Below are 14312 nucleotides of genomic sequence, written 5' to 3'. Positions count from 1 at the left end.
CTCATGGCTTTTTGTAGACAGGTGCTTGTGTGCATGGACCTCTGTTACTTTATACAGTAAGGTGCCATCTCTTTGTAGCTGCTTATTATGTGACTTTATCAACTATATTATACTGCTGCCCTTGCTCAGCCATGTTATACTGGACAGGACATCAGCATTAAAAGCCAATAGGGAATATTTCTTCCTATTTAGTTGCACATGTGCAGTCCCATAAGTTATGTCAGTTGAGGATGTCACAAATACCTTAATTAACCTATGTCTCTTGTTAGTTCTCATGATTTTTGTTATGATTTACACATTTTGATGCACAGCCCTCTTTAACTGCACAGTTATTCTGTTTTTAGTCTAGATGTAATATTGTAGCAGTTCAGTCTAAATTAAACATCTCTGTATTTCCGTTTTCTACTATTTCTCATAGGATTTTAAATATTTTGTTTGTTCATTATGGTTCTGTGTTTCTTCTTCTTCATATATTTGCTATCAATATATCATTGTAGTTCTTGTAGCTGAGCTTATCTTCACAGAATTTCCCTGAAAATATGGCATCCCATCATGACCCCCCAATTTATAAAATGTAATGAATAAATAAATAAATAAAGATAACTGAGCATAAATAAGCAAGCAATGAAAAAAAAACTAACAAATAGAACTCTAATTCTATTTTAATTATATTCATACCTCTACAATTTTAGTAACTGTTCTTTTACTTATCCTTTGCCTTATTTTTTAGTCTTCCAGAAATATCTCATTAAACACCTCAAGTACAAAATAAGCTTTTGATACTGTCTTACATTAATGCTCATCCTCAGGGTTACTAAGTTTTTTCACTGCAGAGGTTCCCGGCTACTTCTCAACCAGAGCACAAGCAGTGACATAGGAAAACTAGTTTTCTTTCTTAATTGGCAGTCAATGTTCGTGCCCCCACAAAGATCTGCACTCAGCTGCATACTTTTCAATGTGCTACAAAAAAATGCTACCCTAGTGTCATTTGCTGATAACTCTAATCTACTCTGTCAAATCTCTCTAAACTCACAACAATCCTTACTGATTGAAACATAGCTTAGTAATAGACAGCTACTATTAAACCATAATTAATAAATAAAAAAATCAATAAGTTACTGCTCTTTTCCTAAAACAGATCACTTCTAAAATAATGCTATTCAGTGTTGGATATGCCAACAGCATTGATCATAAAACAAGTAAATCACATAAAATTATTGGGTGTCATCATAGATGACCAGTTGAAGTTCGACCACGTCGTTAAAAAAAAATCATTAAAAATCAAGTACATTATGCAAAGTCAGGGGGGGTCAGCATAATGGTTGTGGTGTTTACCTTACATACACAAAGGTGTTTACTTCATAGACACAAGGTACAGGGCTTAATACTCACTTTTGAGAGAAATTGTGTAGGCTTAATATGACCCACAAAGGCAGTCAGCCTAGTACTAATATAAGAACTTACAAACCTAACTCACTGTCATAGACATATACCACTACTTTCTAAATGCCATCTCCTCTATGCTGCCCCAACCTTCACTAATCTTCAAGTCTCACAATGTCCATATTAGGGCAATCCTATAATAAAATAGCCACATTTGCAGTAAACTATGACAATAGATCACACTGCTGCATAGTACTCAGGGAATTAAACTGGTTAGCACTATCACATCACACTAACTAAAATACATGGACTTCTCTATAAATTAGAAGATTGCTCATCCCTTAACAGATTAATACAACACTACTCCCCCAGTAAAATGTTATGCTCTAGAGAAAAATTAGTAATCTCTACAACCACATCATCTAATATAGCAGGTTATTCTCTATATTCAAATAGGGAAGTTAAACAATAGAACCACATCTTACTAACACTGAAATCCATTCAGAATATAAATTCCTTTAAAACACAATACTTCTCCTGTGAAAATCAATGAATCTGCTCCTGTATATTTTTAGGAATGCCATCTTTTTTATTTATCAAACCATTTGTCTTCATTCAGAATCCAGTACCTCACAACCAGTCTTCCCCACTACCGGAATAGTTTTACTAGCATCTCCCAGCCATGTACATACTTGTGGGACACTGCTTATGTCCTACATTATATAATAATATAAACTTTATGATAGCCATATATGTAATTATCTATGAACCTATATTATGGCCCACCTCTTAACTACAATATTAACATTCTCTGCTCTTCCTAATTCCTTTCATCAACTCAATTTCTTTAAATTATTGAACACTAATCACATGATCTATCATCTATTTGGCAAACCCACTGATATACATCTTTAAATGATCAATGCTCATCATCTATTAATGCATAAGTATCTTTTATACTGTAACAGCACATGATTTTGTGCGATTGTTAAAGTAAATTAATTAATGTCTGTTCATTTGTTTTAGTGAATGTTTGTTAAAAAATGTTTGCAATATATTGGAGCTTTTCTCCCTGGACCTCCTCGGAAAAGAGACTTTTGATTAAACCTAGTGAAACAAATCTATTAAACAAAAACAAAATAAAATAAAAAAAATATATATATATATATATATATATATATATATATATATATATATATATATATGTATAGAATGCATAATCACAGTACAGGTGGCATTAATTGAAAGGATATGGTCCAATACAAGTGTCATGCATTTCACTGAAAATATTAAACAAGACTGATTCCAAAAATGATTTTCTGACTGTATTTCATTTTTTCTTTCCTTTTCAATTTTGATACAGCTGTAAATCTAAGCAAGCTAATATAGGCAGGTGTTATTGAATACTAACCTCTGTAGTAAATAATGCCTATAATACTAACTTGGGGGACTAATGGATGACTTTTTTATTCCAACAGCCCCAATGTGTGTGCCGTTCAACAAGTGTCTGGAACCAACATAAAGTACTTCGCAAATTGCAAGCAGTGGTACAGCAGAAAAGTTTGTGGAAGACCTACGTGAGTAGTTTCACGATTTAACTATGACAAAAACAAAACTGAACAATCAAGTTTATTGACTTACTTTGTTATTATATGATAATCATTCTGCTATATGTAAATCACACATAAATTATTGTCGTGTACAAGTAAGCATTTGATGTCTAATAATCTTCTGTTTTACTTTTATTTTTAATTTATCAAGTAATGTAAAATGTAAATAAATATTATTTGATTTGCATTAAGATAAAATATTTAGTGAATACATATGGTAATTCTTTTCAGTTGAATGTAAGATAGGTCGCCACGTCAGGCTTTGACATAAAAAATTATAAATGTGTTTAGTACCTGTCTGGATTTGTGGTATAGACTGATAAAACAATGACTGCATCCCTAAAGATCCTTGTTCCATTAGGAACAGAAGAAGCTGAGTTAGCCATTTGTTGACTTAGGAACAGCTGGCAGAATCTGGTTCACCCACTATGGTGATAAAGTGGTAGTCTGGTCTAGTGCAATGCTGACCAAAAATACAGGTGTGGGTGCAGAACACCATTCAGAAGTTACCATGAGTACTGGACCTGTGTACATGATGCAGGCACATGTAAGACAACAGCATTCATGTAAATGTCATCTGCTGTGGGGAGGGGTTAGGGGTTAGAGGGACAGGGAAAAGGTTTGCTGACATAATTGCCTATGCTCAATGAGTGATCTCTTCCAGGTTATTAATAGGCCTATGGGCTGTTGTCCTGCCTACGGAGTGAAAGGGTCATAGGGCTGTTGTACTGGTGGTGTCAACCCTAAGGAGAAAAGACTGGGTGCTGGAGAGGTTCTAAAGAAGGTAAACAAGGGATCTAAAATGATGAAGTAATTTAATTAAATGCTTGAGATAAGCACACCATTTCAGATTAGATCATTTGGTATGCAGTACGCTAGTACACTGATGGAAGATTTGCATGTTCAGAATGTGACAAAAATTAACTTAGATACATGAGTATTTAAGAAATATTGGCTAATTTACATGTTACATTCAATGATCACATATATACCTAAGTGATCATAATGTCATTAATGTCTGTTTTTATAACAACTGACATCAAAGCAGTCCAGAGTCAACTTCGTTATTGTGTTTTTTTTTTTTTTTTACTGCTTTTATGCACAGGCTGATACAGCCTCATCGGATATAATATTCAGGAAAATTCAGTTGAGCAGTGCAGTGTAAGACAAAGCAAAGTACAGACAGAAGATTAGCAACTGTTTCATACAACTATAGTTAAAGAGATAATAGAGTACATGTTCTTATGGTCATTCCAGCTGTCTGCCTCATAGATTGCTATAGCTCCAGACCTTCTAGGAGATTTGACAGCTGCCTCTTTTTTCATATCCAGTGAAAATACCTGTAGTTTGTTCAACTTCAGTGAAGTGGCAAATAGTTTGCCATCTATATTGCGTGTGTCTAAACACATAGGCCAATATAATAGATTACAGTGTCCAACTAGAAAAGCAACTGCATGGCCACTTAGCAATGTGGTTAAAAAGAAAATAGGTTCAAAGGTTCATAGGTGTTACTAGGCTAATGACCACAAGGGCCTTTTTCAGCCTAGCCATGCATTCCAAATCTCTGATAACTTCTGGTACACTTGATAAATGTAAGTAGGGGCTTGGGAGTTGAAACGTTTACACTAGGGGCCTGGAAGATGTACTGTTGGAATTTACATCAGCGAATGCAATGCAGCATTCGCTGTTGTGAATGCCGACGTTCTAAGCCAGATCGCACTATAGTGGGGATCGGGAAATGTATCCTTACCCTCACTGTAGTGCGATCTCGGAGTTAGAATATTAAAGTAGGGGGGTGTGGGTGGTGCAGGGGGACGCAGCCCCCCTGCAATACGTTTGTTTTATTGTTTAGTGGATAGGAGAATGTCAGTAAAGTCGAAATGTTCGACATTCGACTTTACTGACATGGTTAGTTCGAAATTTACTGCATTCAATGTTCTGGTTTTCGAGCATATTATTCGAAAATCTGAACATTCGTATGCAGTGAATTCGAACATTTGATAGTAAACCCTAATACCCTGTGTTCTTTTAGTGAGGAACCTCTGCAGACTTTCCAATTGTTGGATATGCCTGGTTAGGAACATACCAAAGGGGGCATTGTACTCAGTGATAGGTCTGATGAATGCTGAATATAGTGGAACAATGACTTCCTTGAACCTAGATACCATACCTTTGTTTATAAGTTAGACAATATGGAAATATTTCCTCACTACTGTAGACACGTGATGGTCAAAAGCTAGATTACTGTGTATGTGTGTCCCCATGTCCCTGACTACTAGGTCAGCTCATAGATGTTCATAGGTGCATAGGTAGGTACTAGGCTATTGGCCCTAGGGCCTATATAAGCCTAGCCAAATGTACCCTGGCTTCCGCCACCCAAGAAAATTATTTTCCTGTGCCACTGTTGAGCAGAGCCACAGAAGTGATCCCCGGGGTGAATTTCCTATCTCCCATCCAGTCATTAAGATTTTTCTTGAAGAGTACCAATGAGGAGCTTTGTTTGATATAGATAGGTAGTTTGTTCCAGAGTATGGGAAGTCTCTGGGACAGGAATCTATCCCTCCAGCATGTTCTGTTTATTGTGGTGATGAGATTTAGATCTCTAGCGCATGTAGCTCATAGGGATTGGGATTTCTTTAAGTGGAGCATGTCTAAAAGCTCTGGGTTTGACATAGCTTTGTGTGTTAGGCAGAGATCGCCTCTGAGTAGGCAATATGCAACCGAGTAAAGCTGCAGTTTTTTGAAATGGTCTGCATAGGGCATCTCTTTGAGGCCGGTAATCCTCTTTGTGAGGTATTTCTGTGGCCTTTCCAGTTGTTGTAGATGTCTTGTGAGGTACATACCAAAAGGGGCATTGTACTCTATAATGGGTCTAATGAGTGACAAGTAGAGGGGAACAATGACCTAATTTTTCCTGGATGAGAAACCTTTTGTGATGAGGTGTGCCACATAGAAGGATTTCTTGACTACTGTGGTGATGTGATTATCAAAGGAGAGACTACTGTCCACCTGTGTCCCAAGATCTCTTATCACACTTTTGGTGTTAAGTAGACTACCACCTATGTGGTAGTTCATGGGTACTGAGTTTTTACCAAAAGGGATGACAATGCACTTTTTGACATTGAGCTTGAGGCCATGGCTTTGACACTAGGCATCTGTCTCAGCGAGGCCCTTTTGTAGGATGTCCAGATCTTTTGGAGTTTTGATTATGACTCCTGGTTTGCAGTCATCTGCGAACTTCATTAGCCAAAGACCTTCTGTGTTGGCCTGTACTTCAGAGAAGTAAATACCAAACAGGAGAGGACCCAGGACTGAACCCTGTGGTACTCCACTTGTCACTGGTCTGAAGTTGGATTTGGAGTCTGCTACTTTCACAGTGTGGGTTCTGTCAGTGAGCCAGTTGGCAACCCATCTTGTGACATAGGGATTTATACCTAGTTTAGTGAGTTTATCTATAATTCCAGAGTGGGGGATGGTGTCGAAAGCCTTGGCGAGATCTGGATAGGCTGTGTGAACCACCTTACCCTCATCTACGGCTTTGGTAACTGCTTCAAAGAAGTCTATCAGGTTTAGGAGACATGATCTGCCTTTTACAAACATGAACCGGGTGGGGTCCTGAGTTTGGAGATTACCAATGTCATTGTTTATAAGTTCCATGATGATACGCTCCATAGCCTTGCAGACCAGGCTTGTTAGGCTAATGGGGCAGTAGTTTCCGGGTCTGTGGTGGCTCCCACTTTGTGGAGTGGGATAACTGTTGCTGTGCGCCATTCAGTGGGCACATAGCCTGAGGTGAGGCTATGATTGAACATGGTACTTAGGTGGGGTGCCAGTTCGTTCTGTAGTTCATGTAGAACACAGCCTGGGATGTTGTCAGGTCCCATGGATGCTGTGTTCTTGGCTTTGGATAGTGTGTTTTTTACCTGTGCAGCCGTGATTACAGGAACTTTGCATTCTTCTGGTATATAGATGGGCCGTTTAGGGGATGACAGAGGGGTAAAGTTAGCACTGAACCTATCTGCCAGGATGTTGGCAATATCAGTTGGTTCTGTATATTTAGTGCCATTGTGCTGTATCTCAGAGCAGAGCTGAGTGTTGCCATTGAGATTCTTGACATAGGTATAGAATGCTTTGTGGTTGTCTTTAGAGTCAGTGGCAATTTTGTTTTCATAACTAGCTTTGGAGGATTTTATGAGGGATCTCAGCTTCTTACTGAGGCTGACCAGGGAGTTTCTCCAATCATGGGATTTTACTCTTTTTTGCAACAGTTTCTTTCTTCTGTTGTAGAGTTTGTTTATGGCAGGGGACTACCAGATTGGCTTCCTTTTTTTGGAGGATAGCATCTTGGTTCTGTTAGGGATTGCACAATCCATGCACTCATGTAAGTGCTTATAAAGAGCATTTGTGTAGGATTCAGCAGTCATACCTCTATTGTCAGTCAGCATGGGTGTCGTGAAGTTTGCCACTTCTGTCTTAAGAAGTGTGAAGTTGACTTTGGAGAAATTTTTTACTGTAGTTTCCCTAATAGGGGGTGGGGGAGGGATGTGGATGTCTAGGGTGATTAGCTTGTGGTCGGATCTGACCAACGAGGAATTGACCTCTGATGTAGAGCACCAGTTGCCCATGTTGGTAATAACCAGGTCTAGGATACTGCTGCCCCTGCTGGGGGTGTGGATAAGTTGATCCATGGCATTGGAATTTATGAATTCCAGAAAACATTGAGCACAAGAGTTGGTACATGAGTAGTTTTCCCAGTTAATGGTAGGGTAGTTGAAATCGCCCATTATTAGGGTGTTAGGTTGTACTCTAATATTTTCCAGTGTATTAAGAAATGAGGAGTGGGAATCCTGGGACATGGTGGGGGATCTGTAGCAAGCTACAATTTGGATTGCAGTCTTGCCCAGAGTTAGTTGCACTTGGATAATTTCGGATGCATTATGCTGAGCAACTAGCCAGGAGGTGTGGATATCCTTAATGAATATGGACACGCCTCCGCCTTTAGTGTTTTGGTCCAGGTTAGGTGGCCGAAAGGTGTGGTATGAATTATAGCCTGGTAATGCAGGAGTACTCTCTGGAGCCCTGAACCAGGTCTCTGTCACTGCACAGATGTCGATGCTCTCCATTTTAAGGAGTGCCTCGAGAGAGTGCATTTTGAGGTTTAGACTTCTAGCATTGAGTAGCAATAATTTCAGATTCTTCTTGCCTGTACCTGTTAGGGTGGTGAATTAAAAAAGCCACTATAGGGGTGGCTAGAGTCTTAGCCAGTATCCGGAATCCCAGGGGCGACAGGTGCAGGCCATCTCTGGCAAAGCATCGTGGCTTGTCGATCATGTCATCCCAGGCAGACAGATACTGGATCCCCTTAGAATGACACCAGAAGCTTAGCCAATTGTTGAAGTCAGTCATTTTGTCCTTGTACTGTTGTATCATTCTGGGTGATGGCAGGATGCTACTCAGGGCTAGGGTCATACCTGCCTGGGCTACAAGATCGGACAGCTCCTCCATGTCCCTTTTCATGTAGTCCAAGGAGGTACGCCTCAGGACATTCACACCAACATGGACAATGACAGAGTCATATTTGTACTTGTTGTGGAGTGACCTGAGTGCATGCGTTATGTGGCGGATCCTGGCACCCGACAGGCAGCTGATAGTAACTTTCTCCTTATTTAGCCTGGTGAGTGGAACATCTGTGTGCCTGACTATAGAGTCACCTATGTGTGTGCTGTTAATGTGGTAGTTACGGGGGTGAATGACTTTCTGAAGGATACTGTTATGAATTTCTTTGCAGTTAGTTTTATTCCATGGTCTGGCACGAGGCAAAGTCATCTGTAATACTTGGATGTCATGTATCTGTCAAAATGTATTGAAAAAAATATTTGTATAATCTATTCCCATGTGATACCAAAAGCCAAAAATGCAGACACCTGTCTGTAACACCTAATGAACAACCTTATGTACATGGCATACAACATACATTGTTTCTTCACTAAGATTTACAAAACATAAAGCTAAATAATCAACTATTTTACCAGCAATGTTTGTTATTTTTGCTATCCTTGTTATACAGGCACATACATATCACTTTCAATTATGTTTAGACTGAGACTTCTTCAAATGAAAAGCCATAAAACAATGATGTCTTTTATGCAAAAAAAATTAAAATAGCAAGTACTTTTATTAGAAATTAGCAGAGGCTACAGAGTTTTTCATGACCCCACCTTATGCTTATCTGGTTTTAGGAAAGTGGGAATTTCTGAGAAAGGATATTTTTGCACAAGACACAGAAACACACACTTGCTCTATTTCATAAAGCTTATACCAGGTTTGCAATGGATTTTTTTATGGGTTGGCACTGAACAACAGTTACATGTTGCTCCTGTCAGTGAGACACATATTTTTTTGAAATTTCTAGGAGTATAGTTAGCTTAACATTTTTTTTTCTGGATATAGAATTAGGAAGAAACAGTAGTAGTGATGGAGTAATTAATGGGTAATGGGCAAGCCATGTGGTCAAAACTACCAACATGAATATTTCATCAAAACTATGCTGCTAAATGCTAGGAGTCTGAACATGAAACTGCACTCATTGCAAGCATTCTTAAACCTGGAAGAAGCTGACATTTGTGCAGTTACAGAAACCTGGTTCAAAGCTGTGGAAAGCACCCCAGCCATACTGGATTACTCATCCTATCATTCATTCAGACCCCAAACAGTGGGCAGCAAAACAAAAGGAGGTGGGGTTGCATTATATATAAACAGCATACACACCTGTAGGCTGGTCAAACAGTATGATGCACAGGAAACACTCCAGGTACAGTTAACAACTAACAAGACTCCTATTCAAATCATAGCTAGCTATAGGCCTCCAACTCTGACTCAAGATGCCCACTCCACCTATCTGGACCTCTTCAAATCTATCATGATTCATACCCTTTACCCTGATCCTGGGTGAATTTAACTATCCAACCATAGATTGGAATAAATACTCATGCCAAAACGCAAATGCCCAGAGATTTCTTGATTTCATCAATGCAAATGCCTTGGACCAGTTCATTGACCCCACCACAAGAGGTGAAAATATCTTGGACTTGGTATTAACCAACATGAGTAACCACTGCAGCATGCCTACAGTGTCATCATCCCTAGTAAGATCCGACCACAAAGCAATCACTTTTGAAGTCACCATCTCTCTAGGGTCAAACAAAAAAAACTTCTTCAAAGCTGATTACAACCACCTGAGGAAAGGTATAAACAGCTTCACAGCCCCCCCATAGGAACGGGCACATATGTCCAAACCTACACCAAAGTACTATATTTATATAGCTGCATGGAATCAGGAATACCAGACAGGACAAAATCCTCCTCCTCAAGGAAGATTAAACCTGTCTGGTGGACATCTACAATAAATAAACTCTATAATAAAAGGAAACAAAATGCTGTCCAGGACTAGCAAGGAGCAAGTGCTTAATTGGAAGCAATCTCTCCTTAGCCTGAACAAGCACAGAAGAGCACTAGTGAAATCCTGCAAAGCAAACCTTAAGTCCAAACTGGCCACATCTACTAGTCATAAGGCTTTTTTTCACATATGTTCACTATCTCAAGGGAAGCACCCAGATCTGCTGAGAACTGGTGGCCAAGTATACCACATACACAAATGCTGTAGCTATAACCAACCTGCTGGCAGACAGGTTCAGTGAAAATGTCACTTCTCTGTCCCCCTCATCAGTAAAACAGGACATTCCCAGCACTTTCCCCCCTCCCATTATCTCTAGGGAGCAAGTCATCACTGCCTTCTCCCAGGCAAAAAATACAGCCTCCATGGGACTCGATAACATCCCAGGGTGCATCCTACATGAACTCAGGCAGGAACGTGCAACACATTAAGCACCCTATTCAGCCAAAGCCTGAGTACCTGCTTCATCCCAGCCAAGTGGAGGACAGCTACTGTCATCCCTTTGCACAAAGGTGGAGTGTCCACTGATCCAGGAAATTATAGACCTATGAGCTTAACTAGCCTGAGCTACAAGACCATGGAGCAGATTATCATGGATCTCATTAACAAGGACATTTTCAACATCCAGACACTTGATCCCACACAGTTTGGTTTTGTTAAAGGGAGCTAATGCCTGTTAAAGTTGGTCAACTTCTTTGAAACAATCACCAAGGCCATAGACAAGGGGAAGATGGTGCACACCACTTACCTTGACTTGGCCAAAGACTTTGATACTATTCCCCACTCAGGTATAATAGATAAACTTTCTCAACTAGGCATTAATCCATATGTTACCAGATGGGTAGCAAACTGGCTCACTGATAGAACCCACCTAGTCAAAATAGGGGAAGCCACCTCAAGTAGTTGACCTGTAACAAGCAGTGTATCCCAGGGATCAGTCTTGCGACCTCTACTGTTTGGGATATACTTTTCGGAGGTGCAGGCCAAATCTAGTGGGCTATGGCTGACCAAGATTGCAGATGACTGCAAGCTGGGTGCTGTAATCAATTCCCCTAGTGATGTGGACATCCTCTAAGAGGGTCTCACTCAAACAAATGACTGGTGCCAGAAAGATTGCCTCAAACTGAATGCCATAAAAAAGCATCATTGTCCCTTTTGGGAAGAGTGACGTGCCCACAAATTATCACATTGATAATATGTTAATAAGCACACAATCAGTTGTGAGGGACTTGGGAACCCAGGTTGATAGCAAACTGACTTTTGACAGCCATATTGTCTCTGTTGTATGGAAAGCTTTCTACATGGCTCACCTCATCAGTAAGGGAATCTCATCCAGGGACAAGGTGGTTATAACATCCCTGTATTCTTTACTTATAAAACCCATTATTGAGTACAATACCCCTTTCATCATGTACCTCACAAAACACATGCAGCAGCTGGAGAGACCACAGAGGTTCCACACCAGGAGAATCCAGAGCCTCAAACATCTACTCTACACAGATAGGCTAAAAGCCCTGTCCCTCTACTCAGTCTTCTACAGACTCCTCAGAGGTGACCTCTGTCTGGCATACAAAGCAATCTCAGACCTCACCCTGATGGGACTGTTGCATATCCGGAAGTCAAGTTCCACTCGAGTAACCCACACGTGTGACCTCAACTTGGTCTGTAACATCAATAGGACTTGTTGAAAGGACAGATTTGTGTCCCAGAGACTCCCACTTTTGTGGAATAGGCTCCCTCTCCACATAAAGCAGAGCACCTATTTAACCCTTTCTAAGTGCAACCTGGATAACTGGACAGAAAATACATCCCTGGGATTCCACCTGTGTCCCTGCTGGACAGTGGCATAGAGCGCTGACTTGTTGGAGCATGGGCTAAATTCTTGGCTAGGATTCTAAGGACCTCAGGGCAAATAGCCTAGTAACATTCTATGATCCTATGATTCCTATGATCCTAAACCACTAAGCCTTCCAGATTTATCTCTGAGGATATTGGTTTACAGAAGAAATTCACACATCGATTGAATATTTTTGGAATAAGGTTATGGCAGAATGTTAGTTATTGATATTTAACTGTGTATTATTTCTAACAGATGGGTTAAATGCCAGCCCATACTGAGTTTAAGTAACAGTGATGACAGTGTAGTGAACATTCACAAAATTATAATAATTATAAAAGTGCCCTTTTACTGCAAGATATTGAAAAATTAGTCAAATGAACACAATGGCAGAGAACAACTGACAGTTCATAAATGGGAAGAAGTATTTGCATCAGGTATATAATTCTATCTCGTTTGTTACCAAACAGTGTGCTAATGTAAACTCTGCTTTAGGGCAATATGATGTTGACATTTGAAGACAGATATATGGGACAGATATATGGGAATTATCAATGTTGCTTTTGCAGAATGTCCAGCTATATTTTTGAAGGGTCCATAATATTGTAAAACAATCTAAATGTAGCATTGTGGTGACTAGTCATTTCAATAGTAGTTCTTTAGAGGTGCTTTATTTTTCCCCGTTTGTCAGTATGATAGCCTACTGTGTGTTGGGTAAAACCACTAGGTTTTCACTGTTGTTGAATGAACACATTCTAACAATAAGAAATAAATGCATTGCTTTAACCATTAGGGTACATGATTTTTTTGCCAGATGTTTCAAAGGGCAGCTAGAGGAATGTGAGCTGAATGCTATCTAAGGCCCAGTGCTTATACTTTACCAGGAATAAATTACAGTATATTGTAAATCAAACATAAATTTTAAAAGAACAGTCATTAAAAAGACAGGAGTTTTCCTTCTTGGTTGAACATTAATGTGATTGTAGCCTTTCTTTGCATAAAAGTCATTGATGTTTTATGGATTGTCACATCCTGGGATGTCTCAGTGCAACTACATTTGAAAGCACTAACTGATTTTACAGCATTCAAGTCAGTGAGAGACTTTTGGTATTTTAATGTGGTTCAGGAAGACTCAATGCATTGTACAGATGGTTAGTTAGTATTTTACTTATGTCACTCTGGCATACTTTTCATTCTATAATTTTGCGGGACAATGTGAATGAAAATCTACACTTATTTTAGCTGCAAAATGCTTAGTAGATTTGGTAAAGCTGTTACAGGTATTCATATTGTACATATTAGTACAAACTATAGGATATGAATACACATGCATCAAAACTGTGGGCCAGGCAGAGCACAAACTGGATTACTAATTTTCTATGTCTCATTGGAGGTGCATACCATCTTGCACCATATCAGTCAGATAAACATCTCAAGAAGAATAGCAGATCACTTAGCAATACTTGATGGTTTATCTCACAACTGTGACCAGAAGAGTATCTATTAGCACTACAGGTATCTCACCTCCCCTGTTCCTAATAACTTTAAAGACTAATTCTCAAATATATGTGAGGCTGAGATAAACATTTCTACTAATAAAATAAATTGAATATGAAATATCATTTTCTAGTAATAAACTAAACTGAAATTAAAACATGAAATGCTAATGTTGGGGGGTAATATGCACCTCAGCTCCAATGGGCAGGGGGGTTCCTCCTTTCCCTTTCTTCATTAATATCAATTACTGGGAGGTAACAGTACCACAACCATTACAGCAGTGTCATTACAGCAGTGTTCACCATAAACACTGTATTGTTCTTTCCTTAGTAAATCTATTTTTATTTATCTGTTGCCTAACAAAAATCATGCATAGACTTTACTATGCAGCAAATCTCAAAACCAAGATACAAGCAGAAAACAGAATTTGTTTACTCTTAGTTATGATAATATATTGAATAATAACAATCAAATTTGTTGGGTGTTACTTCTACTGAATTTATTGATGTCTGGTTTGGGAATTTAGGCATCC

The 14312-nt window shown here is 39.2% G+C and overlaps 1 protein-coding gene across 1 annotated transcript in view; it reads left to right on the top strand.

Moving 5' to 3' along the window:
- Nucleotides 1-14312, top strand: part of TGFBI (transforming growth factor beta induced) — a 270562-nt gene that overhangs the window by 17103 nt on the left and 239147 nt on the right. Inside the window, exon 2 of the mRNA XM_044069218.1 lies at nucleotides 2862-2960. Coding sequence (XP_043925153.1) covers nucleotides 2862-2960 — 99 coding nt within the window. The remainder of the gene's footprint in view (nucleotides 1-2861; nucleotides 2961-14312) is intronic.

The sequence above is a fragment of the Protopterus annectens genome, chromosome 4.part0, assembly GCF_019279795.1.
Source record: "Protopterus annectens isolate FY-2018-M chromosome 4.part0, PAN1.0, whole genome shotgun sequence".
NCBI classification, from domain to species: Eukaryota; Metazoa; Chordata; order Ceratodontiformes; family Protopteridae; genus Protopterus; species Protopterus annectens.
The sequence above is the reverse complement of the archived record's forward strand: the minus strand, read 5'-3'. Positions and strand labels throughout refer to the sequence as shown.